This window comes from Diabrotica virgifera, chromosome 10 (assembly GCF_917563875.1).
Source record: "Diabrotica virgifera virgifera chromosome 10, PGI_DIABVI_V3a".
In the NCBI taxonomy this organism is placed as follows: domain Eukaryota; kingdom Metazoa; phylum Arthropoda; class Insecta; order Coleoptera; family Chrysomelidae; genus Diabrotica; species Diabrotica virgifera.
In genome coordinates this window covers 92,806,789-92,834,495 of record NC_065452.1, presented here as the reverse complement: position 1 = coordinate 92,834,495, position 27,707 = coordinate 92,806,789, and the positions used below count along the sequence as shown (strand labels likewise).

Sequence of the window (27,707 nt, the reverse complement as noted above, 5' to 3'; positions counted from 1 at the left end):
TTCGGGAATGAAATTAGGATTATAATTTATTATCAAGTTCGTTTTATTACAATTTAAATATAACAAGTTAAAAATACCAGCATTATTATAACAAAAACTTTGTTTTTATGCATTTAAATTCCTAATATGGAAAATTGCTATTATGAAAAGTTGTTTAGAATTAAAAATTATTATTAATTATTAAAAATATTATTATTAATTAAATGTATGACACTAAAATATTATTTTTATATTATTTCGATATTTAATTGAATTTTTTCTATCGATATAAACTTAGTGGCGGTTCTAGCCAAGGGCAGGGGGCAGCTTGGGTTCCCTTGTCCCCCACTTTTTTTGGTCTAGAACCGCCCCTGTATAAACTGAATATGTACAGAAACTGAAGGTGTCCAATAATGTGCACATTTGACATAATACTCAAATACATTTTTGCTATATTTTATATAAATGCCTTAAAACAATTTTAAAAACTTATAATAATTAAGCTCCAAATTTTTGGAGCCTAAACTTTGAAAAATGTTTGTAGCATAATGTTTAATGGTATCAACTTTTCCCGGTGCTCATTTGATACATATTTCTTAGTACTTTGACAAGTGTTCAGTAAATATATTTTATAAAATGCACCGTTTTCCCGTTATTTGAGCTTGAATAATAGATTTGGGTACTAGCTGAAAAAAATATACATTCCATCACCTATAACTCACTTTTTATTAATTCTCAAAGGTTTTTCGAATAAGAAATCTCTTTTATTTTTTTTATCTTCAATTTTGGTAATCATAACTATTTTGATAAAACTTACAGTTTTTTAATTATTTACGAAAGACCGCTTTACATCATGCATTTATTTCACGAAAAATTCAAATCTTTGATCTTTAATAACTCAAAAAGTATTGATTTATTTTAATAATTAGAGGTAATAAATTTTGCTTAAAATTTGTCCCTCTATCGATTAGTGGGGTTATTTTTAATAAAATAGTTTTCACCTATGAGAAGGGGTGGCATCCACCCCCAGGGTAAAAGCGCACGTTGGCACCATATAAGTTTTATTTCTTGAGGTATGCTCTAACTACTCACCAATTTTCATGTAAATGGATGAAAAATAGGAGGTGAAAACCTTTAATGACTGCGTTAACTTTCCCCTTTCATCCCTTATTGCTACTCCCTGTATCCACTGAGGTGTCAGCCTGAAAGGTGTCATAATTATCAAGATATAATAGACACATTTCACATGCCAAACTCCATATTACTTATGACGATGATTTCTCGCCTCTAGCTCTTAGACTATCAGTAATCTCGAGTAATCTGTTTGCATCAATTAAGTGCGAAAAATAAACCCTCGAAACTCTAGATGACGTACCTTAGCTTAGCAGTAACCCTGGGCACCCAGGTGCTTCGGAGGTCAGTTCTGATTGCATATTCGTGTTCAGTGACCCCAAATACCATGAAATAAGAAAATCTGGCCCTTAATATACTGATTTGAACATTTTTGTGCATTTTTCAATGCGTTTTGTACACTTTAAAATGTAATAATTCATTTCCACCCATTTTTCCATTGTAGACTTTTTTCCAAACCTACTATATTTAAAAATAGATTTATTCCTGTGTTTTTAGTGTTAAATGCCCTGGTCTAATAAAAACAATGCCATAACTACATGTAAAATTAAAGTTGATGATCATAGTCTAGAAATATTATCATTTCTACATTTTTTTCCTGTCAATCTAAGCTAGGTATTTTTTTAGGCCTGATAAGAATAGTGTGTATTCATTATTAAAATGTGTTGCATTTTTATTTTCAAATGAACAAACATCTGTGAATTATCTACCTCGACAAATCGTATTTTATCGTATAGACATCTGTTTTTGGGTGCATGCTTTGTTAAATGATTTACCTCCCTCTGTTTCAGCTACTTCTCAGCGCCCTGTAATCCTGTAAAACTCTTCATAGCCTTCGCCCTTCATAGATAAAATTTTAGTTAACTGTACTGATACCGAACACACGTGGAATACCGGCCCGATTCAGATATCAACCGATTGTAGATACAATACTCAAATAGGTACTCGCTCTGATACGATTGGTACGAAGTAACGAAGTAATCAGAGTAATCAAAGTAACGATTTGCCTCTCTGTATAGTAAATCGTTACTTTCGGTAATCGTAAGTAACGAGTACTTTGTAACGAATATTTACTTTTTCAACATCACTACTGTAGCACCGTGATGACGATAATAAAGAAAAAAAATTAAATCTATACGTGATAAATCGTTAAAAGTTTTATCGTTTACTTAATGTTTTTGAACGTGATTGTACTTCGTAGAGAATAAAATTGATTATGAATTAATTGTATACTGCGTTACTTATTACGAATGCATAGGTATGTATTCATCCTATTGTAAGTTATTTCAGTATATTTTAAATTGATTGTTTGTGTTTACCTTTGTTTTGGTGTGGGTTCTGTGCCATTGTTTAAATCGTCTTCTCCTTCCCACATGGGCAGGGATATTGAATAATGTAAAATTAATGTCCATATTAATCCTAATATTAATTTTAGTTTGCAGTCTACTATGTGGCTTGAATCTGAAAAAAAATTAAGTATATTATTATTGTGCATCAATACTAAATCAGGATAAAAATGTCGTTTATTAAAAATTGCTAGCAACTAGCAACTCAGATAAACTTGCTTTCCGATGGCAAAAACAATTTAAATGTAACTAGAAACTGCTCATTAAGGTTCCAGAAATATTTAATTAATAGAATATATCAAGTTTCAGCCGACCAAAAGATACCAGGATAAAAAAGTCCCAGAAGGGAAGCCTCAGGGCAGTATTTTATTGTTCATTTTGTATAACATTTTTGTTTCGGTACGTTTCAGTGTGTTTGTTTCAGACGATACGGCCATCTAGGGGTTTACCCCGAAAGCCACAATCCCGACGGCCAAAATCCCGACACACCAGAATCCCGACAGGTCAAAATCCCGACAGGCCAGAATCCCGACAGGTTTGATAAATTTCTTTTTATAATTATATTATAATTACATTTATTTCTGATTTTTTGTTTATGGCCATCTGTTTTGTATTTTTTGTTACTAAACAAAAGTACTTACCATTTAATAGGAACTAATTTTATAAATAAAATTTCTAACATGGGTATATGAATTAAATTATTTTTTTGCCAATATATGTCATATTTGTCCAATAATACATGTATAATCAAATCCTGAATTCAAGTTTACTTTTATATAATAGATATTATCATGTCACTTACAACCTTCCATTTCAGTAAGTATAGCTTTTATATTATAAAATGAATTGTTTAAATATTTTTTTATTTTAAAATACATAATAATTAGTACCCGTACTTATTAGTAAGTAATAATCTTTCAATTTCAATACTCTATAATATGATTTGGTATTGCAATTGAAAAGGAAACAATAAATATTCAAAATGTAGTGGTCGGAACTTTTACTTATGCGAGGATTGTTGCATGTCGGGATTTTGGCCTGTCGGGATTCTGGCGTGTCGGGATTCTGGCGTGTCGGGATTCTGGCGTGTCGGGATTCTGGCGTGCCGGTGTTTTGGCCGTCGGGATTTTGGCTGTCGATATTTTAGCTCTCGGGATTTTAGCTCTCGGGATTTTGGGCGCCAACGCCATCTAGATATCAGGATAATTGACAAGACCCTGGAAAATCACTTAGGAAGAATCTCGGAATTCACGGAGACATGTAAAATCAAAATCAACGCGGAAACGACACAGTTTATCATCTTTACGCGACAACATAATCCACCAGTAGTAGTAGTGGAACTCAGATAGGATAGCAAACGTCACCAATCAGAAGCATTAGTCGAATACCTAAGAGTCCATCTCGACAGATAACTAAACTTCACGAAGCACACGAAGCAAAATAAGGTAAAAGCTACATTAGAAAAAAGACTAATTAATAGAGCCTTATATTTTTAAGGCTAGCCCCCTAACGAAGGCCAAGAAAATCCAGCTGTACCAGGCCTACGTTAGGTCGGTGATGTTGTATGCAATCCCAGTATGGAGTTCCATAGCAGAAACCAACTGGAAGAATGTGGAAAGGACAGAACAGCGTGTACTGGTTAGTCGACGGATCAACAAGGGAAGATACAACAAATGGAACCATCAGAGAAAGGCTCCAGTACACATCACTTAGGGAGGTGGCTGAGAGCGGGACAAGATACTTTTTCTATCAAGTCACAAGAAGACTCCTTAACAGCAGAAACATCCTCGCCAGAAATCGTGTACAAAGGATGTACAGAGAAAAACACAGACTGATCGACCATCAACATCTGAAGCGCCAGATGTTGGGTGTCTCCCTGAGGAACCGAATCCCAAACGAAGAAATACGTCGTAGAACAAAAACAACGGACGCTGTCGAAAGAATCGCGTCGCTCAAGTGGAATTGGGCAGGACAGGTCGCCAGATTGTCAGACAACCGATGGACAAAACGTATTGTCGAGTGGAGGCCACGAGAAGAAGCACTTCGGAGCAGAGGACGACCACCAACCAGATGGGCTGACGATCTGAAGCGTATTGTCGGCAACTAGATGCAAGCCGCACAAAACAGAGAAAGATGGAAAGGGCTGAGGGAGACCTATGTCCAGCAGTGGACGAGTACAGGTTGATGATGATGATCGATCATCTAATCAGGGGCTAGCCAAATGGTTGCTTGAAGACAACCGGTCAGGAAAGTAGGTCGATCCCAGAAATAAGTACCTACAGAAAAAGATGTCCAGGAGCCCACGACAAAAAAAAATCAGGTATCTGAAGAGAATGCAATCCAAAGAGGAGATGGTGCAGCAGAGAACATCATTGAAGAAATAAGTAACAAATCTTAAGTGAATGAATTATAAATATTATTAGAGCAATGAAAGTTTTTATTGTTATGTAACCAATTAAGGATCCTTATCAATAAATGTCAGTAGGTACTATCAGTGAAAACACAACAAAGCAACGACCATTGTGGTAAAGAAATCCTATCACATTACCGGTAACATTATACCAAGTCAACTAGAAAAACAGTTTGCTTGTGCTATCAAATTGATTGTATTGTTTTACGTAACGTAAGAATAAATATTTGAATAATCCTAAAATTTCAAAAGTATTGTATATCAAAAAATCCGCGAATACGATGAGTAATAATATTTAATTTAAAAATTATTGAACGAGTAATTTAAGTTTAATCGCCATTTTAATATTTGTTTTATTATTTGGAATCAATCACTGATTTTTGTAAAAAGAATTGATTTCAAGGTTCCTACTATCATCATTTTAATCATCATAAACTAATCATTCATCATGAATGATGATTAATTAATTTTATCAATTAATATAGTGCAATTAATCAATAATGGTACAGCTATGTTATTAAATGTGTATGAATTACTATTTAACTTAGACGTTCGTAGACTGATTCTAGAGCTGTTTCATGGAGATTTAAGCTACAGACACTGTACCGCCCAGATAGCACCAAAAGAAGGATGCTCAATGGAGTTTTCCAGTCGGTGGTGACCTGCACTGTCCCCTTGTAGCATGCTGGACACCTCGAAATAAGCCAAACTGTTGGAGAAAAAGTCGAATGCTCCTCAGGATATCTAGCGCCTACAGGACGCCTCAAATGAGGCTCACTCTGTATGTTATTGAAGCAGTGATACCGATCGTCTTGTTGGGCAAAGAGCAAGGGAGGATATATACGAGGAGGATGGATGGATGGATGTAAATATATATGAGGAATAGAGAGAGAACTATAGAGGAGCGGCAGATGGAATGGGCGACGCATAGCGGAAAGGCAGGTGGATGAGGGAGCTAATTTCCTATCTGAGGCGAAGAAACTGACGCAGTTTCTGAGCGGTCATGGTAGTTTTGGCTACAAAAATAGGATAGGCAAAATCTTCCTCGGCGAACTGTGCTGTTTTTGGGATGCCGGACGCTCCCATTCACCTTTTCAACTCTATCAGAGGTGGGCCAATGAGAGGGGAGCCTTCGAGAGGCGAACGGCTTTCAGGTGGGATGGAAATAACATGGTAAATATGATGATGAGATGATAGAGAGAATCGAGAGAGGTACAGTTTGTTAAACGTAGGAACAAGTTTGAAAATCTTACAATCGCCATATGGCGTTATGACGATTAAAAGATTTTCAAACGTGTTCCGGGTTATTGTCAATATGTACTGGAATCAAAAAGCAAAGGTTAAAATCGAAAATGTCGAAATAGAAACCATAGAAATCAAAACAGGTGTTATGACAGGGTTTCGTGTTGTCTCCATTGTTATTCAATCTGTACAGCGAAGCTATTTTTAAGGAAGAAATATCAGAGGAAGAACAGGGTATATTAATAAACGGAAAAATCTTGAACAACGTAAGATTTGCAGACGACACCGCTATTTTTGCAGACAGTCTAGAAGCACTGCAACGATTAGTAAATAGATTACATCAAGTCATTATAAAATATGGACTACAAATAAACGTTAAGGAAACCAAGTTATTATTTCTAAGCAACACACAGTAGGAAGGCTAGATATCGAGGGAAAACAAGTAGAAAGAGTGAATAATTACAAATATCTGGGAACCTGGGTAAATGAAAACAATGACCAAGGTAGACAAATCTGGACACGCATTGAAATTGCAAGTCAAGCATTTATAAAAATGAAAAAATTGTTTGTTAATCGAGACCTTCCTCTGGAGCTGAGGATAATAGCCTTAAGATGCGACTCGACTTTGTTGTATGGAATGGAAAACTGCACACTAAAAGTAGACAATATCAAGAAGTTGGAAGCATTTGAGATGTGGTGTTATAGAAGGATTTTGATAATACCATAGATCCAACGAGTTACAAATGCAGAAGTGTTAAGAAGGCTACAAAAGGATTGCGAGGTGATAAAGAACATCAAAACAAGAAAGCTGGAATATTTAGACCACATTACCAGAGATGCGAAATATGAGATATTAAGACTTATAATGCAAGGTAAAATTAAGTGTAAAAGATCGACAGGTAGAAAAATAATTTTCTGGCTGAGAAACCTAAGAGAGTGGTATAGTTGCAGCTCAGAACATATTTTCAGAGCAGCCGCCAATAAGGTACGGATAGCTGTGATGATAGCCAACCTCCGATAGGAGAAGGAACTACAAGAAGAAGAAACTTACTCCTACGTTTGACAAAATGTACACTGTCTGATCTCTGGGATGATGAAGAAGAAGGAACAGGAGGACAGAGGAGAAAATTGAACCGGGGATGAAATCTTGTTTCTTTTTTTTTTCTCAAGTCAGGAAACGGTAAGTACCAAACTTAGGTTATGACCTCAGACATCACGGAAATATGTTCTTTCTTTTGTTTTCTTTTGGTAATAATCATTTCTTCAATTAATTTTTTCTGATTTAATATGTTAGGTATGGCTAGCAATTACCTACACTCAGAGAAAAAGAACTCCTCACTTTATGAGAAACTCCAAAGGTAAAATAATTCTCGACTTGGATGAAAAATGTCTCACAACTAACAAACATTTATAACCATATATACGAGACTGGAATGATGCCACAGATATGGTTAGAGTCTACATTTATTCCACTCCCAAAAAACCTAATACATCATCATGTAAAGACTTTAGACTAATTAGTCTCATAAGCCACTCTCTCAAGCTACTTCTTAAGATAATTCTTAATAGAATTAAGCAGAGATGTGAAGAGAAAATGGGAAACAAACAATTCGGTTTCAGAGAAGGATTGGGAACAAGGGAAGCTTTGTTCTCAATGTTAACATTACTTCAACGATCATGGGAAGTACAGAAACCAATTTACGTCTGCTTTATAGATTTTGAGAAGGCGTTTGATAGAGTTCAACATGATAGGTTGTTTGAATATCTAGAAATGATTGGAATATATGATAAAGATCTGAGACTTTTACAACATCTATATTGGAATCAAGAAGCTTCTATTTTGGTAGACGGCAAAGAAACAGACAAAATTTGCATTCAAAGAGGTGTCAGACAGGGTTGTGTGTTATTCCCAACTTTGTTTAACGTATACTCAGAAATAATTTTTAATGAAGCCTTGGAAGGACAATGTGGAGTTCGAATCGGGGGAGAAACTATTAACAACATCAGATATGCAGACGACACCGCGATCATAGCTGAAAATATCGAAGATCTTCAATTCCTTATAGATCGAGTCACTAGAGAATGCTCCAATAACGGACTTAACATAAATGCAACAAAGACAAAGTTACTTGTGGTTAGTAAACAAGACGTCGGCCCTATGCAACTAATTGTCAGTGATGAATCAATAACAAAAGTTAACCATTTTAAATACCTAGGATGTTGGATAAACGAGACACTAAATCCGGATGAAGAAATTAAAACTCGTATAGAAATTGCAAGAGGAGCATTTATGAAACTTAGATCTATTCTGAGCAACTCTCAGCTGAACTTAGAACTAAGAATCAAGTTCCTAAAATGTTATGTGTATCCTGTATTACTATATGGATGTGAAACCTGGATCATGAAGGTTAACATGATGAACAAATTAGAAGCCTTTGAGATGTGGTCGTATCGTAGAATGCTCAGAATATCTTGGGTTCAACGCATTTCAAACAGAGAAGTCTTAAACAGAGTAGGTCAAGGCGAAGGTGACTTAATGAAGATGATAAAAAAGAGAAAACTTGAATATCTGGGGCATATAATGAGAGGTAGCAGATACAGGATGCTGCAGTTAATACTCAATGGAAAGATCGACGGAAAAAGAGGAATTGGTCGAAAGAAATATTCATGGCTCCGAAACCTTCGTCAATGGACTGGCTTATCAGCAGATCAATTGTTACATGCCGCACAAGATCGAGAACGATATCGGCAAATTGTTATAGAAAGTTACCCACGCCTAAAAATTTGGGCACGGTACTTAAAGAAGAAGAATGGCTAGCTTGTAGGGGTAGGGATATAATAATATTACACATAATACAGTTATTCTTCATTTAAGGTTACGGTTAACGAATCGATTTTAAGTTTTTCATAAACAGGAGTATATCCAAAGGCTTTTTTAAAAAAGTTTTAGATCCTCAAAAAAATTGTTCGCCCATTTTGTGTATTTACAAAGGTATGACATTTTTTGAGTTTATTGTATTGCGATTACTAGTCTAAAATATATTTAAAAAAATGTAATGAGGAGGATAAATTAATACACATGTCCTAACTTATTTAAATTCATATTTATTACTAGGCCAATTTAAAATGTTTACATAAAGAATTGTAGTGCTGACAGTGTAACTACATACGTGAGCAGGTTTGACAATAGCGAAAAATTTGTTACTTTAGCAACATTTTTAGAGTCAAGGTTAATTCACTTTTTAATTAAAAAACATTCAAATGATGTCACATCTATACATTTTGGAATAAAACCTATAAAGCTTGAAATCCTATTGTTATATGCATCTACGAAACAAAAGTTCTGCTTGGGAAAAAACGTTGATGAAAAAAATAAAAAATTGAACAAAAAAAATTGAACAATATTTTCAAGTCCAATATTCCAGTGTGTTAAAAAGGAACGTCTTCAACCAATGTGTTTTACCGGTTCGCACATATAGTGCAGAAACACTCACTCTGACCAAAGGAAAAATAAATAAAATAAGAGTTACATAACACGCTGTACAAAGATCAATGTTAGGTATTACCATCAGCGATAAAGTAGAAAACCTAGAAATAAGAAGAAGGACAGGAGTCACAGATGCGGTTGAAAGAATAGCCAAGGCTAAATGGGCTTGGGCCGGACATGTTGACAGATTGACAGATGATAGATGGGCCAGAAAGATTCTGGAATGGCGACCAAAACAGGAGGCAAGAAGCTCAAGATAGAAATAGGTGGAAAATTTTACGGTAGGCCTACGTTCAGCAGTGGACAAATATAGACTAATTAATGATGATAGTATTTAATTGTTCAAGAATTTTTAAAAAGACAATTTTCCTTAATCAACTAAAGCAAGAACGTTAAACGATGAATTATTCTCGAGTAAATGATTAAAGGTCACCGATAGATTAAGTAATCTTAAAGTGGAGGAACTAAAATCTAACCTCAAGTAGCTTCTGACAAAGACCACTTGAATTTTAAAAGAGTAGAAGCACAGATTATCATAACATGGTAAGTTTATCCATGGTAGAAGTATATACGGCTAATCCTTCTTCATGTATATGTTATGTTATAGTCAAAGCCCGAATTTCAAGCACTCCTAGGTTTGACTAGGCAATCCTCAGGTCTGACTGAAGATCTTAGTCAAAGCCCGAAATAAATTACAGTTTCGGCCTTTGACTAGTCAAACCTAGGAGAGACTAAGTTGGTCAGGCAAAGGTCGAAATTTAATTTTATGACATCGGGGTTTGACTGGTCAAACCCAGATCAGCTATTAAAATGTCTTAATTTGTTAGATTAGGTTTAATAAAATGTCACTTTTTAATTTTAATGTTTATTATTTTTATATTTTCGTAATTAAAATAAAATAAATAGTGTTTATTCTCACATGTTGAGGCATTATGGCATTTAGAGTTGCACAATACATTAGACCTTTTTTACACTTATATAATTTTGAAGAGCATTTCTTATTGCAGTAGCATTTTATAAAACCTTGTCCTCCAAATTTAGAATCTTTTGTGCTAATTTCTCTTAGAGACGTCTGGAACATCTTCGGAATTAAGAAAATTCTCTTTGCATTCTCTTATTTGATTTCTTAAAAGAATAATGTTTATTGTTCCGTATTTTGTACCAACTCTATATAAACCGTCTATATAAACTCTATATAAATTGTTTTAGCTTTTATGATACCCAAAATATTTCGAGCATCTTCTTTGGCTATATCAAAGCTGGGGATAGGTATTGTTACACAGACAGAAAAGATTAAAATAAATATAGGAAAGGTGATTGAAGGTCTTCATGCCCAGGCTAATACTATGAAACAATTCAATGAAAAAAAAATTCCTATAATTTCGATCGGAATAACTGTAACAATGCCTATCCCCAATTTTGATAGAGCCAAAGGAGATGCTCGAAATATTTTGAGTATCACACAAGATAAAACAATTGACGGTTTATATAGAGTTGCTACGAATTACGGAACAATAAACAAACTTGTTTCAAGAAATCAAATAAGATAATGCAAAGAGAATTTTCTTAATTTCGAAGATGTTCCAGACGTTAAGTTGTCTCTAAGAGAAATTAGTACAAAAGATTCTAAACTTGGAGGACAAGGCTTTATAAAATGCTACTGCAATAAGAAATGCTCTTCAAAAGTGTAAAAGGTCTAACGTATTGTGCAACTCTAAATGCCATAATGCCTCAACATGTGAGAATAAACACTATTTTTGTATATTAATAAATATTAAAATTAAAAAATGACGTTTTATTAAACATAATCTAACAAATTACGACATTTTAATAACTGATCGGGGTTTGACCAGTCAAACCCCGATTTCATAAAATTAAATTTCGACCTTTGCCTGACCAACTTAGTCTCTCCTAGGTTTGACTAGTCAAAGGCCGAAACTGTAACTTTATTTCGGGCTTTGACTAAGATCGTCAGTCAGACCTGAGGATTGCCTAGTCAAACCTAGGAGTGCCTGAAATTCGGGCTTTGACTATAACATATACATCGCTTTCAATAAAAACAACTTAAAACCCCGAACAGGATTACATAATCAGAACGCCTAAACCATGCATCGGCGTCAAAACTGAAATGGGAATGTGAAACCTCCAAAAGAGTCCAGATAAGAAAGCACTTAAAAAAGACAACAATACAACTAATTTGTTAAGGCCACCTTGGGCTTTTACTCTGACTGAGAATGACAATAGAGGTGTACAGTATACAGGTAGTTCGAACCGAATACATGCTGCATTTATGGGTATAGGGTGATTCGTTAAGAATGTCCAATCTCTGAGTTGGACAATGAAATGGTAGTATAATTACCAATACACAAGAAAGATAAGTGTAAGTAACTTCTTTGCACAAGTTAGAATAGGTAGGTAAATTCTGGACTGAGACAGGGAGATCTGTTGTTCCCACTGGTGTTTAACCTGGCCTTACGTCATACGAAACATGAATATAATCATCCAAAAATCAAACCAGACTCAGAGAGAGCTGGGAAGAACAGATCATGAGGGACATCAAAATCCTGAAAGTGAGATACTGGAATGCACATATCGAAATTAGTGGAAGAAAATAATAATTGTAAGGATAGCCAAGTCATACAACAAACTATGACAATACACAAGAAGAATGTGGAGTGATTCACCGCAATAAGCGAATCAGAGAGCTCTAAGTAAGAGTGGCAAACATTTCATCCGGAATGAAAAGCCTTGATGATGACGATACAAAATTATTGCGAAAATTAAAATCGTTATTTAAATGTTGGTAATCAATATTTAAAACTTGGTAACTGGGAAACTAGTAATATTATTTGTATACGGCATATTGGACAGAATCAGCATCATATTTTGTAGTCTAGAATCAACAACTCAGAGATTGGATATTAACTGATCACCGTGTATACTAGTAGTGGAATTTGTCGGCCTTTCGGAATATCAATAAAAAGTTCCCGGTACAGGATTCGTGTCTCCATTTAAGGATTAAAAATAAATTGATTGGTTCTTCTCATAACCCGTGCATCCTTTGTAAGATATGTATTTAAGAAGAGGAAATTCTTTTACTCCTAATTTTATTAGTTTGAAAATGGATTTAAAATTATTTTTCTTTTATATTTTCTTAGCAAATAGATTGTAAAAATGGTGAATATAATATTTTTTAATTTGCATAAGCAAGTGCCATAGAGCCAATCACAACATAATGATATTCTTTAAACAGCAGAATGAAGATTGTCTAGTATAATAAAACTTAAATTTAAAATTTAAGTAACATTACAACTGGAAACATTATGGAATCAATACTGCCTAAATCGTCCGACAAGATTCACTCTTTTATATCCGAAACTCATGACAGATTATTAGCATAATAATTTAGATTTTTCAAGGTACGATATTGTTACTATATCTCTACTAAAATTCGGCCACGCCTGTTATCCCGAACATTTATAGAAAATCAATTTAATATAGTCGGATTTGTGCGAAAATTGCAATACAGTAAATGACTTAGATCATAAGTATATGTTTTGCATGTGACAAGTATGTAATACAAAGAAATATATTGAACATTCATTTATTGCAAGAAAACGTGTATCTCCCGTATAATCTTATGAACTTATTAGTTCCGACCAAACCGTCAATTTTTAGGATTTTTTTAGGCTTTGTTAAGTCTTGTAAATTGCAACTTTAGCTTAGCTCTAGCTTTGGGTTACCTTGGTTTTTTTCCTCATAGTAATATCCCTTATCTTGACGTCAACTTAGTTTGTGGTTAGGTACCCTAAACGGATCTTGGGTGTGAATAGCTATTTGTATAACAAGGGAGGAAAGTGCTACTTTTCCTCCCGAGAATGAGGTTTACTGCCCGACGCGTAGCGGAGGGCAGTAATCATTCAAGGGAGGAAAAGGCACTTTACTCCCATGTTATACATATGGTTTTTCCTCCTTCCTCAAATAACAAGTCATTTTTTCATTTTTACTTAATTTATTTATGTAACTAACCAACAAAATTTATTAGAACTAAAACTAACAAGTGGGTACAATATAACTGTCAACTGTCAAATATAAGTCAAATTATTAATGTAAACATTGTTAAATCAGAATAACAATTTACTGTCTTTTACCATTCTGCAAAATACAGAGTGTTTTTAAATAAATGTTAAAATATATAGATATTTACGTAATAGAAAATAGATATTGTACAGGGCGTCAATAAGTTATATTTCATGAATGAAATTCCATGACGTCACTTTTACTTTTCCTCCTTAGGGAGGAAAAATATTTTCCTCCCTAGGGAGAAAAAGTACAACTTTGCTCCCTACAGTCAGGACCGGAAAAGTATACTTTCGGTAGAGGTAGGTGGAAAAAGTTTTTCCTTTACTATTCTGGATTCATTTTTATCTGATTTAGTTTTGGGATATTGTGAGTGAAAATAATTGATTTACTTGATGCAATTTCAAACTCAATTTGATTTAAACCAATTTTTGGACCTATCATGTATTTTTTCTTGTTAGGTGGGTGGACCACCTAACAAGTCATATCCACCCGCTCATCAAAGACATACGATACGGCAAGAAGAGAAAATACCCGACGACTGGAAGAAAAGTATAGTTTAAAAAGTTTAGTATAAAAAAGGAGACAAACTCCAGTGCAAAAACTACCGTGGAATTTCTCTACTATGTACAGCATATAATGTTCTCACGTATTTTATAAACCAGCGGCTCTAACCACTAGCAAAAAATATTATTGGAGAGTATCAAACGGGCTTCGTACGGGGAAGATCGACAATGGAACAAATATTTAACGTCAAGCAGGTCTTGAGCAAATCATGGGAACACGACCTTGATGTTCACAACACGTTTGTAGACGACTCAGTCAAAAGGAACAGACTATACCATATATTGGCTGAATTGGCATTACCACACAAGCTAATTAGACTCATTAAAGCCACAATGGATGAAACTCAGCATGTGTACGAATACAAAACCACCGGACAGACTTTTTCAAAATCTCACAGGGGCTGAAGCAGCGAGATGGGCTGGCCCCAACATTGTTTAATCTGGCACTGGAGTATGCGGTCAGGCAAATGCAAACTGGATGGAGAAAACCGACTGACCAACAGAACGATTCAGCTCGCCGCTTATGCCGATGATATTAATATTATGAGTAGAACGTCAACAGGAGCACAGGAAACATACGCAGAGTTAAAAACGTAAACGAAAAGGTTAGGTCTGGAAATTAACATATAAAAAACAAAAATAATGATACAGACGAGAACAAATATAGTTCCACAAAACATTATACATGAAGATGACATTGAAACGGTTGGAAAGTTTACATACCTGGGAGTAGAAATAATATGCCGACCTATCAGAAGATTGAGACATACGGAAGAGAATAACGCAGGCAAACAGAGCTGGTCTTACCCTATCGCATATATTTCGGTCTAAAAGTGCCCACCGAAATACAAAGATGACAATCTATAAAACCTTCTATCTATAAGCGAGGTTCCTACAGCCTCTGCCGCTTCTCGCATTTCGACCGCCATCGTTTTTTGTCCATCCATTCGTCTTCTTTGATGGCTCTATCTTTCATGATGTGCCGTACATTTTCTTCCCAGGCAACTGAAGGTCTTCCCCTTCTTCTTCTTTGGTGTGGTATGTAATTCAAAGCTTTCTTTGGCCATTTATCTTCATTCATTCGTTTCACGTGACCATACCACACTAGTTGTATCTTTTTTTGTCATCTGCCAAACTTCTGCCCCATAAGTCATAATAGGCTCTACCAAGGTAGGTACGATAGATTGTCAATTTCGTTTTTTGTCTTATATCTTTAGACCACAGTAGAGAGCTTAGAATGTTTACCGCTTTTTTGCCCTGCTGCGTTCTCTTTTCGATGTCTCTTTTGGTAGTGCCTTGTGCCTTCTTTATATATTATAGATATTATAGATCCGAGATATTTATATTCATTACATCTTTTTGTGGTTCTAATTTCTAACTCTGGATCTTCTTCATCATCCCCTATTTTAAGATACTCTGTCTTTGACATATTCATATTGAGGCCCCATTTTTCATATTCTTTCTTTAGTTTTCTAAACATGTAGTCCATGTCTTCCTCATCATTCGCTACGACTACCTGATCATCTATAAAACCTTAATTCGACCAATAGCATGCTATGGTAGTCCTGAGAGAATGCCTGGGTCCTGAAAGAAATAAACTCGACACATTCGAAAGGAAAGTACTGAGGAAAATACTGTGAGGAAAAACTGAATCTTCAGAATTCGATACAACAACAAGCTTTATCAACTTTATAAGTAAACACCCTTGTCAGACTTCATTAGAATACAAATATTGCAGAAGGCTGGACATGTGATAAGAATGGGAGAGGATAGGCTACCAAAAAGAGTACTGAACGCTAGAATGCAGGGAAAGAGGCCGGTTGGAAAGCCAAGAAAGCGCGGCGAAGACACAGTGTATGGAGAAGCGCAGCCACAGACAAACAAGAGTGGAGGCAAAAAATAAAGGAGACCAAGGCTCAATTTGGGCTGTAGTGCCATAGAAGAAGAAGAATATAGAATATAATATTGGATTACATATAAATATCAATACGCAGTTTATAAACTCAATCAATACAAATAAAACATGTTTCATTTCGACCATTGTTTAAAATTTTCCGATAAAATTTGAAATAATAAATATAATTGCATTCTTCAGATTAAGTATCGGTCGTAAACTACAGTACAAAAAATACTATTTTTATCTACTTTACTGTTTTTAATTTTCACCTCCTGATTGGTTACCCCCACGTATATTTTCGTTTTTGATGAAGTTGCTATTTTCTCATATTGTATTTGCCCAAATTAATTAATTAAATGGTCAAGGTTATAACTATAACAAATATTTGTACTTGCAGTGAGAAAATTTTAAAAGAAACTTCAAATACCACCGGAAGTGGTGAAATGTTTATTGATTTTAGACAATCCTCCTGTTCATCCCCTGAAAATAGTCTACGTTCAGAAGATGACAATTTTGTACTGACATGGATCAGCGAATAATGTTGGCAATCGCAGAAAGTTTTTATTGTAAATGAAGTAATGGTTGTATTGCATGATGACGATATAATGCAGAATAGAAGATACAATAGGGCAGCGTTCCTTGCAAAACTTAAAGTGTTACAATTTAAAATCAACAATTTTAAATTTTGCTGCAGCATGGAAAGAGGAGAAACAGCAAATATTAAAAAATGATAGGAAGAATTGTTTGATGGCCACGATGCAAATATAGATTTAGAAGGGATGCAAGTTCCTCATTTATGTAGGAATATACATAATAATGCCGAAGAAGAAGGAGCTGAGGAAGATGTTTTACAATGGATAGAAGTAGATGAAGGTGACTCTGGGTATAACATCACGATTGAAAGTGAAATAAAAGATAAGGTTATGAACCTAAAGAATGATGGAAGTTAACATATCAAAGAATACAAAAGCAACACTGCCAACAATGAAGTTATCAGGGAAAAGATCGCATCTCGACTATCTAATTTTAGAGAGTTGGTTTAAAAAAACAGCAAATTTCAAAAGTGCAAACAAAACCTGATTCCTTTTTCAAAGCAAGATTACCGAAAACAACCGCGTCGATATCAAACAGCAACAATTTTTATCTAAATACAGAATACAGTGTACATATTTAAAAAAAAAAAGTTTTTTGATTTATTTTAAATCTATTTTTATATAAGGGGCTTTCGGCTAAACGAACATCCCGTCCCCCCGATTAGTCCGTTGAAATGAAAAGCAGGGGAGCTATCTAAAATTCAAAAATATGACAAGGAGTCTACGAAAGAAAAGTTTGGGAACCTCTGGTTAGGAGTGTTGGCGCCTTTTTATTCACTCCGGCCCTGTCAACGATATTTAACTATATTATAAGATCTACTTCTCTTTGATTAAAACCAGTTGTTAGGAATACAAATTTTGCATTAATTTAATGTGGTTTATCAAAAAAGGAAGGCGATATCTTTAGGTATTACTTCCTCTACGGCGGTTCTAGAAGAATTATGTCAACGTGCAAGGATAGAGAAATTATATGTGTTATTATAACATTTAGGTGTCGTTATCAAACAGGATGTGGATAAAAGCCACAATTTCGCCAGCTGAAATTATTTCAGGAACAATAATAGATCTTAATTTTATCGAAAATTTATTAATAGTTTATAAAAACGTTAAAAAATTATGATTCTCAAAATTAAACTCGTTGAGGATTTTTTTAAGCCTAGAGTAGAACGGCTAATGAATAGTCTATGTCTATAATAAACTAATCTCCAACTTTAAATGCAGCGCTCAACAATTGATAGGGATTACCTTAAAAAATGGTCATTTTTAATGTCTCGAAATTCCTAAACCTGTTGTCCGATTTAGGTAAGTGATTTCTTTAACATGTTATAGCCTTATTCTTTAACATAATCGCCGTAATAATATCGTTGCTAAACAGGTAAATTGAAATTGTATACCGAGTGTACCAATCAAACTGTGATGTTTTCTCAAAGTTTACCACACCGTGTGAAATATTTTTGGCATTTATAAAATACTCAAATTAAAACCCAACTCTAGCGTCATGTTTTCTTAACATTCTGTTTTTTGATTCATTTGCTTATGTTGGATAATAAAAAAGTTAGGTCTTTAACAACTAGCCTTGTTTATCATCAATATAGGGTGTTTTTAAGTAAGTATGTAAGGGGTAATTCTGCATGAAAAAATAATGAAAGTTTGCTTTATAAACATATGTCCGCAAATGCTTCGTTTCCGAGATAGGGGTGTTGAAATTTTTCTTACAAACTGACGATTTATTTATTGCTCTTAAACCGGTTATGCTTAAACACGATATGCAAATGAAATTTGGTGGGTTTTAAGAGGTAGTTATTGCGCATTTTTTATATACAATTAGTAATTTAATATTCACCATTGGCGTGCATACGGGTAATATGACTCTTTGTATGATGTATTTTTAACATTTATAAGAATACCATCCTTTGTTTTCAAAATAAGTACAAAACTATCAAAGATACGTAAAATTTGCTACATAACAAAAATTTGGGTTTTTGTACAGAAAATACTGTTATATAGCAAATTTTACGTATCTTCGATAGTTATGTGCTTATTTTTGAAAATTTCAAACATTTTTTTTTCACTGCAACTATATTTTTTTCTAAATTGTTCGTTTTAAATTGTTCAAACTTTTTAATCCCATTACTAGTGCTAAGTAAAGTGAATTTAAAATGGATTTACCGAATTGAAAATAGGGTATAGCAAGGGTACTTAATATGGTTGTTTTTACTCACGAAAAAAAATAGGAATCAACCTTATTTTCATCATAACTTCCTTAGTTCATATGCTACAAAATGTAGCATATGTCTCGTTTGAAAGCCTTTTTTAATTCCATGAAAAGAAGTATCCATAGTTCACAAATGTGGTCTAGAGGTAACGAAGTACTCAACTCCAAGAAGGTACCAAAAATTTTTTATTAAAATGTTAAATATTAAAAATACATTTTAAAAAAAATTTGTGGTACCTTCTTGGAGTTGAATACTTTGTTTCCTATTTTAATTATTATAAAAGTAGATCACATATTTTACCGTATTATATACCTAGTATATGTTTTACGCATATAGTAAAATTGACCGCTTTCCTATTATTTTATGTTCAATTTTTAAAACTTTTCGTTAAAATTGAAATTATTACATTCAATGAGTCATAACTCGGTTTGTAACGTATGTCCCTTTTTTGTAAGCTTTCGGAAAATTTTAGATTTAAAAGTATTATTGGTAGGAAGCATTGGATCAAGTTTCTATTGAAAACCAAAATTAGTAAACAACTTAAACGATATAAACAATGTCAGTTTTGACAAATACGGTTCGTTAAGATGTCAAACAAACTTAATATTCGTTAAAGTATTTATCGTTTAGTTGGACATGTACCAAAACGCGATATGGTGTGCCATCTCAGAAGATGGTGTTTCACAGCCGTTTGCTGGGCGTGTTCGCGGTGAAGCTCTCAATGCTGATATTTACATTGACAGGTGTCTTACAAAGCTTGTTCAGTTTATAAATACTCATCACGCCAATGATGAAATCATATTTTGGCCCGACCTAGCATCATGCCATTACGCCAGGAGAACGACAGATTGGTTAGCTACTCAAAATATAAATTGTGCTCCAAATGTGCCTCAGGCGAGACCTATAGAAGTGTTTTGGGCTGTTTTAAGTCGAATTGTGTATAATAATGGCTGCGAAGCCCGAAATGAAGATCAGCTAAGGCGAATAATTTTGCAAAAATTTCGTTAGATCGATTTAGAAACAGCCCAAAGGCTTATTGCACATGCAAGAACAAATTTACGTGGCATCGAAGATCACGGACCTTTTTCTGTTCTATAAAATACATTATAAACCTTAAATATGTAGACTTAATTTCCTTTATTTAGTTAATAAAATAAACTTAATTTACAACTAGAAAATACATATTTATTTTTTCCGAAAATTTTAGGGACAAGCGTTATTAGGCTGGCAGGAAAAATAAAAAACAATCTCTTTAATTTTTTATAAGCTTCATTTTATCCAGTTACAGTAATAAAAAAAAATTAAAAATGTGGGAAGTTAATTGATTTAAGTTATTTTATTTTTAATTTTATCGTCTTATGAAATACGGACCTGGAAGTGGTAATAGCATGTCTTCCTAATAAACGGGTTATTCAAAACATAGTGGTCACTAAAGCTAACAATAACCGATTCACAAAATTCCACAGCCATATATGTAGTATTTTTAACCGTGATGTCATCTATTCAAATCAGATTATTTTATTCAAACAGAACATTTACCATTCGTTGCATTTAACGTTTCATGACTTATCGGTCGGATACCTTAGTACAAAAGGTATGAGGTACATGCACTCGAAAAAGTTAATCAAATCAACAGCATCATCATCAAATTACCCAGCTGAGTCATCCCTGTTTTTCAACTGTAATTCAGTACCAAAAAATATGAATATGAATAATAGAGATAGATGAATAATGCAATGATGCAATGAAAAGTAAAAATTAACAGGAAATATAATGATCGACTGGATCCCGATGAGAAATATTCTATTTTTAGCTGCAAAATATCTTTAAACTGCAAAAAATACAGATAAAATGAAGAAAAAAATACAGAAATTACTTTAGTTTTCACTCTAGTCACAGGGTTAATCATTTGAACTGAATTTTATAAACAACGAACACAAATATCTCATTTTCATTTTTACTGCACATAGATGTCCTCCTTTTAAGAGCATACGGTACATATTTTATGACTGGATATTAAATATTTTTATTGCAGAAAACTGCAGAGGTATCAACTTGTTAAATACTAATATCCTATAAAGCTTACAACTAAAATTCTACAAGAACTAATGAACCAGACAGTTGAACAACAGTGTTTTCGTACTCGAAGATCGTGTACAGATGCAATATTCGTCGTACATAAAGCAAATTACTGAGAAATCGCTAGAGTATAATAGACCAGCATTTCTATGTCTCATCGACTTGAAGAAAACATTTGACAGAGTAAGACTCAGGGATGTAGTCCATCTTCTCTATAATAGAGAAGTCCCCCTAGATACTAGATATCATAAAAACTATTGAAAACATCTACCAAAACAACAAAATGGAAGTCAGAATAGATGGATCTTACAGAACCTAAAGACATAGGCAGAGGAATAAGACAGGGAGACTCATTGAGTTCTATGCTCTTCAATTTAATCATCGATGAAATCATCAAAAACGTCAACAACGTCGGATATTGACAGTGGCGCAAGGTACACCATGGTCAAGGTACAACGATCTCCCCTACTCATTGAGCCCTATTCTCTTCAATTTAATCATGGACGAAATGATCAAATGCGTCAACAACGGGGATACAAAATGAGAAACAAAGAGGTAAAAATACTCTGTTACGTAGACGACGCAATATTGATGGTCCAAGATGAAAACAGTCTGCAAAGATTAGTCTACAGATTTAACATAAGGGCAAAAGAATGCAATGACAATTTCACCTCAAAAACTAAAACAATAGTAATCAGCCAAGAACCAATCAGATGTTAGATAGAAATTTATGGTATCAGTACTGAACAAGTAATGGAAATAAAATACCTTGAAATTACATTGTTAATCTACGGAAGGGGTGGGCAAATACTTTTAAGCGCGGGCCAAAATGAAATTTTCAAAATGTCTCCCGGGCCGGAGACCTACAATATACCATACCCAGTTCGCTGCGCACACGCTAATGTTTTTGGTGGAGGTTTTTCTCTGCCCAAGAAATTTTTTTGACAAAAATACTATCAGTATCATTTTAAAACATTTGGACAAATTCATTTGACTGTTAATAATAGATAATACTAATAATAAATTGTCATAATTGGGTGTGGGTGTATATGCGAACAATTTGTTCCCAGTCAAATTACGAAATTTTGAATGTGGTCCATTATATTAAGCCATAACAAGGATCCAGATAAAAAATTAAATTCAGAAATTCAAGATAAGCCTTTATTAAGTTAACGAAATTTCTGAGTAACCAAAGATTCAATCTGCAAATCTGATATCGAACGGTAAAACGTTATGTCAAGTCAACCATCATCGACGAAATTCAACGAAGACAACTGATCTGGTATGGTCATGTAGAAAGAATGGACGACGACAGGCTGTCAAAACAAATTTTAAAATTGAGGCCGAGGGAAAGAAGAGAGCAGGGCCGAAACAATCCTAGCTCTGTGGCATTCAGAAGGTAATGTCAAAAAGGAACCTTCACCCTGGCGAACGCAACGACGGACGGACGAAGCTGGAAACTGGGAACCGGAAGGCTGAGAAACCTATAAAAAACCTGGATAATAATAAAAATGGTATGTCCACTCTATTCTCGTTTATTGGATTGTTAATGCTGACTTAATGAGAAAGCTGGAAGCTTTTGAGATGTGGCTTTTTAGGAGAATTTTGAAAATACCATGGACCGATCATATTACATATTATGAACGAAATGGTGTTGCACAGAATGGAAAAGGAACAGAGAACTTTTGACCATCATTAAAAGGAGAAAGACAGCAAGGAGAAAGGGCACATACTTAGAAATGATAAGTTCGTTGTTGTAAGTTCTTGCAGCAGCTGATAACGACAAATACCCTGGCCGAATAATATTCGCGCCTGGACCGGGTTAAACACAGATGCTTTTAAGAAAAGCATCTGAGAAGAAAAGAAGAGATTCATTTCATTGAACACTACGAACACTAATACTGTTGATTTCCAACGCTTTTTAAATGCATTCCTTTTTTTCGAATCCTAAGAAAACTAATAAATAGTTTTGAAAAATTTAAACGCAGAATGAAAGATTACATTATTACCGAGGGCCGAAAATCCCTTAGAATAAACAAACAGTTTCTTTTGAATGAGATATTTGAAATTAAAAAACACATTAAATTTTCTCTTTTTTCACCCCTGTGACTTATTAAAAGAAACATAGAAATTTTCAGGGACTTTCGGCCCTCGGCAATAATGTAATATTTCCTTCAGCGTTTAAAATTTTCAAAAATACTTATTAGTTTTTAAATTGCATTTAAAATGCATTGCGTCTATGCTCTTAAAAAAATTGCTTGCGGGATTTCTCAACGGGCCGGATAAAATAATCAAAAGGGCCAGATACGGCCCGCGGGCCGGCTTTTGCCCACCCCTGATCTACGGAGACCTGAACAAAGAAGTTAGAAATCAAGTACAAAAAGCAAAATAGATTGGCAGGATGTCTCAATAACACTAAAAATATGGCGAAACCGACATACGGCATATTAACACTGAGATGAAGTCAAGAATTAATAAAGCCAGTGTAAGACCAATAATGACATATTATGCAACAGAAACAATACCCGATGCAGCCACAACACAAAGACTACTGGAAACTGCAGAGATGAGAGTAATCATCATCAATGGCGCTACAACTGTTCGTGAGTCTTTGCCGCATTTACTATTGCCTTCCATGTTTGTCGGTCCTGTGCCACTAATTCCCATTGTCGCACTCCCATTTTCTCTAGATCTTCTTTGACAGCATCTTTCCACCTTTTTCTCGGCCGCCCTACATACCTTCTTCCACCTGGCCTTTGAGAGATGAGAGTACTGAGAAGAATTACAGGAAATACGCTCAGAGATCGAAAAAGGAGTGAAGAAATTAGAAGAAAATGTAACGTACAGTATAAAGGAATGAACACTAAATAGAAAAAAGAATGGAATAATCACATAAGCAGAATGGGGGAGACACGTGTGGTCAAAATAGCAAGAGATAAATCACGAATTGATAGAAGTATCGGCAGACCGCGCAAAAGATGGAATGACAACCTCCCATAGAGGTATCTATCCGCAAATGAACAAACAGAATTGCTTATATAGAGGAAAAAGACGAAGAAGAATTTTGTATTAAAATATAATAATCCAAAAATGAAAGGAAATCGAAATCGGGTACATTTATCGAGAGCCACAAATGCTATGCCATCATATTGACTGTAAATATTTCTATTAATAGTTATTAGTTTGTTTTTGGAGCTTTTTCACCCTTCTATGATCTTCCAGATACTATTTCATCTAATGAGTCCTTAAATTTATAAAAATATTCCAACTAGAAAATCTCTTGGTGGGAAACCACTCTATTCATTGGAGTGTATAAACAGTCCATTGTTTTAGGCGAGTGATTCTCAGCTATTTCCGAGGCCAAACATTAAATACCTTGCAGCAGACTATTCAAATTAATATTAATTGGGTTCACACCTTCGCAAATTTTCGCCGAAAAAGACTATTTATTTAAATCAGAGACTATTTTTAACTTTTACTTTTATGCTCTTATCAGGAACGTACTAGTTACATTGAAATCGACGATACTTTAATAAAATATGTTGTATATCCTATACTCTGTTTTTAAACTACAAGGAGTAAACTCAAAAGACAGATTCACACCCAATAACGTCACTGAAAAATAACCAGATTCATCTTCTTTTTTGGTTGATCATGTCGGCTTTCGACGGTAATCCATAAATATTATATTATACTATAACGTCATTGTTAATAGATACAACACTTGTCCAGTCATATTCCTTGCCTACTAAATTAACTTAATATTCTCCTCCATTCGTCCCTGTTTGTTAAGCGCTGGTTTCCTCGAAAGCGGCACTGACAAACTGCGACCGTAGCACTGCGATGAATTACGTCAGATTACGGTGAAAAATTCAACGTTCTTCACTGCGGCAATGGAATGTGCAAACTCAGCAAGCGGTGGCTTCCAACGCATCCTTGGAAACCACCGCTATTATTTTGCATGGTACAGTTTTTTATGACGTAATTCATCGCAGTGTTACGGTCGCAGTTTGTCGGCACCGCTTTCGAGGAAGCCAGCGCTTTACTCTTTCTTCCCAACCAATAATTCCCTCATTTTTGAGATCTTCCTTTACAATATCAAACCACCTTTTTCTGGGTCTTCCTTTCATCCTTTTCGTGATTGGGCCCCGTTTTAGGATCTTCTTTGGCATCCTCTTTCTTTCCATTTTCATCACGTGTGCCATCCATCTCACTTTCTGGCTTTTATGAAGCGACTGATACTTGGTTCGTTGTACAGTTCCTTTAATTCCCTGTTTGTTCGTCGTACCCAACCCTCCACCCTGATTTTGTCTCCATATATAGCTCTGAGCATTTTCCTTATCTTTCCAATGTCTCCGTATTTGTTTTTCCATTGCCTATACTTCGCTACCTTACGTTACTGTGGGTCTTATTGCCGTTTTATATATCCTTAGCTTTGTTTTCCTGGATGCATATTTGGATTTTATCAGTGGTCGGCTTCCCAACTTTTTATTTCCCTTTGCTAATCTGACATTCAGTTCCCATTCTTCCTGGCCTTTCTCATCTATAAAAAGCTGCAGATACGTAAAATAGACCACTCTTATTTGCTTCATTAGATATGAAAATAAACTGTCCCTCTTCTTTTTGCTCTGTATTTTCGAGTATCATGTACTTTGACTTTTCCTGGTTTATGTCTAGATCAAAATATTTGGCTCCTTTTCTAATCTTTTCATAACGATTTATAATTATTTTCTTATTTTCGCTAGAAAAGTATGATCATTAGCGAAGGCCAGACATTGATGGTCATTGTTGAAGATGGATTAGGTCGTTGTAACTCGGTTATTTCTGATTATTGTTTCCAATACTAAGTTAAAAAGCACCGTGTATAACGGATCTTCCTGTCTAAGAACTCTATTCACTTCAATTCATCCGATGAGAAACCTCTGCAGACTACATGATTTCGTATGCTATTCCAAGTTATTCTTACTAGCCTAATAAGTTTTGCGGGTATGCCCAAAGAGCTTAGTGCTTCATACATTTTATTTCTTCTTATCCTATCATAGACTTTAAAATCTAGGAACAACGCATAAAGAGATATTTTGTGTTCATAGCAAGTAGTCTGGACTTCTTTTAGTGTAAAAATCTGATCTATCACTTATATATTAACGTTTCATCTAGTTTATCTTCAGCAAATCTGTTGAGTTTCTCTCTTAGCATCCTGGCTAATATCTTGTAACAAGTATCCAACAGAACAACACCTCTGTAATTTTCACATGCCAATCTATCTCATTTTTTTGAATATGGAGAATGAATATTCCCCTCCATTCTTTATCATTTCCGCAGCTATTTCATTTTCTCATGGTCTTTTGTTATTTTTTAGCCCATTGATTAGGCCGCATATGAAATGCCTCCCGAAAAAGGGTGTCTTACCTGTCGCTAAAATGGTCACATATGAATTGCCTCCCAAGCTTTAAATAAATTACATGCTACTTATCTTTATGTGAAGGTGAAACGTTGCCACATCTTCGTCCCTTTGTAAATTTTTGGCAAAATTGGTATTTTGTTATTTAATTTTCAACCTTTATGTATTAAACATTATTCACACTAGGCGGTATTTATAAATTTCAACTAACTACTTATACATATACAATTAGTTTTATAACCATTATAATATATTTTATAATAACCATTATTTTTTGTTATTATAGTTATTAAGGTACCAAGGGTATTATAAGGATAATAACGCTTGAGGTCAATGGTGTATAGACCGAGGGCCTTCGGCCCGAGGTACGTATACGTTGACCGAAAGCGTTATTATTATAATACCCGTGGTGCCTTCAACGTTTAATGTCCGACTAAATTATTCTTTATATGCAAAAAATTTGCATGAATTTTGAATTAATTAGTTTTCAAATAAGTACATTTACCAGAAATAGTCGTAACGTAATTGTGGTAACCATAGTTTTACTTAGAGTTTTGTTTGTCAACTTGACAGTATTTAACTCGTTATTTAAATTTAATAGGCCCTAGGGCGTTATTTTTCAATAACACGCCCTTGGGCGTTATATCGTACTTAATAGACTTCGCAATAATGTCATTATTTGTCAAATAATAAACCAGTCGGACATTAATAATTTAATGTCCGACTGGTATATTATTTGACAAATAATGAGATGATTTCGAAGTCAGTTAAGTATGATATAATGCCCTAGGGCATTAAATTTAAATGGCTAGTTAAATACTGTCAAGTTGACAAATAACAACCTAAGTAAAACTATGGTTACCACAATTACGTTACCACTATTGCTGGTAAATGTACTTATTTTAAAACTAATTAATTCAAAATTCGCTCAAATTTTTTGCATATAAAAATAATTTAGTCGGATATTAAACGTTGAAGGCACCGCGGGTATTATAGATAATGCCACTTTCGGTCAACGTATATCCCTCGGACCAAAGGCCCTCGGTATACACACCATTGACCTCAAGCGTTATTATCCTTATAATACCCTTGGTACCTTAATAACTATAACAGAAAATACAAAAACATAATAAGTACATATTTTATAGATTTATTAAAAATAACATCACAAAAAAAATATTTGGAAAATATTACAAAATGTGTATAGAAATATAAAATTACAAAATATTTTTCATAATAGTTATATGATACTATTTTGACAAATTCTACTCTATTTATTT

At 34.3% G+C, this 27,707-nt stretch overlaps 1 protein-coding gene across 3 annotated transcripts in view; it reads right to left on the bottom strand.

Moving 5' to 3' along the window:
* The window catches only part of LOC126893461 (filamin-A), a 510,728-nt gene that overhangs the window by 322,313 nt on the left and 160,708 nt on the right, over nt 1-27,707 (bottom strand). For all 3 annotated transcript variants that reach the window (XM_050663672.1, XM_050663673.1, XM_050663674.1), the window contains exon 3: nt 2,430-2,571. In XM_050663672.1, coding sequence (XP_050519629.1) covers nt 2,430-2,571 — 142 coding nt within the window. The remainder of the gene's footprint in view (nt 1-2,429; nt 2,572-27,707) is intronic.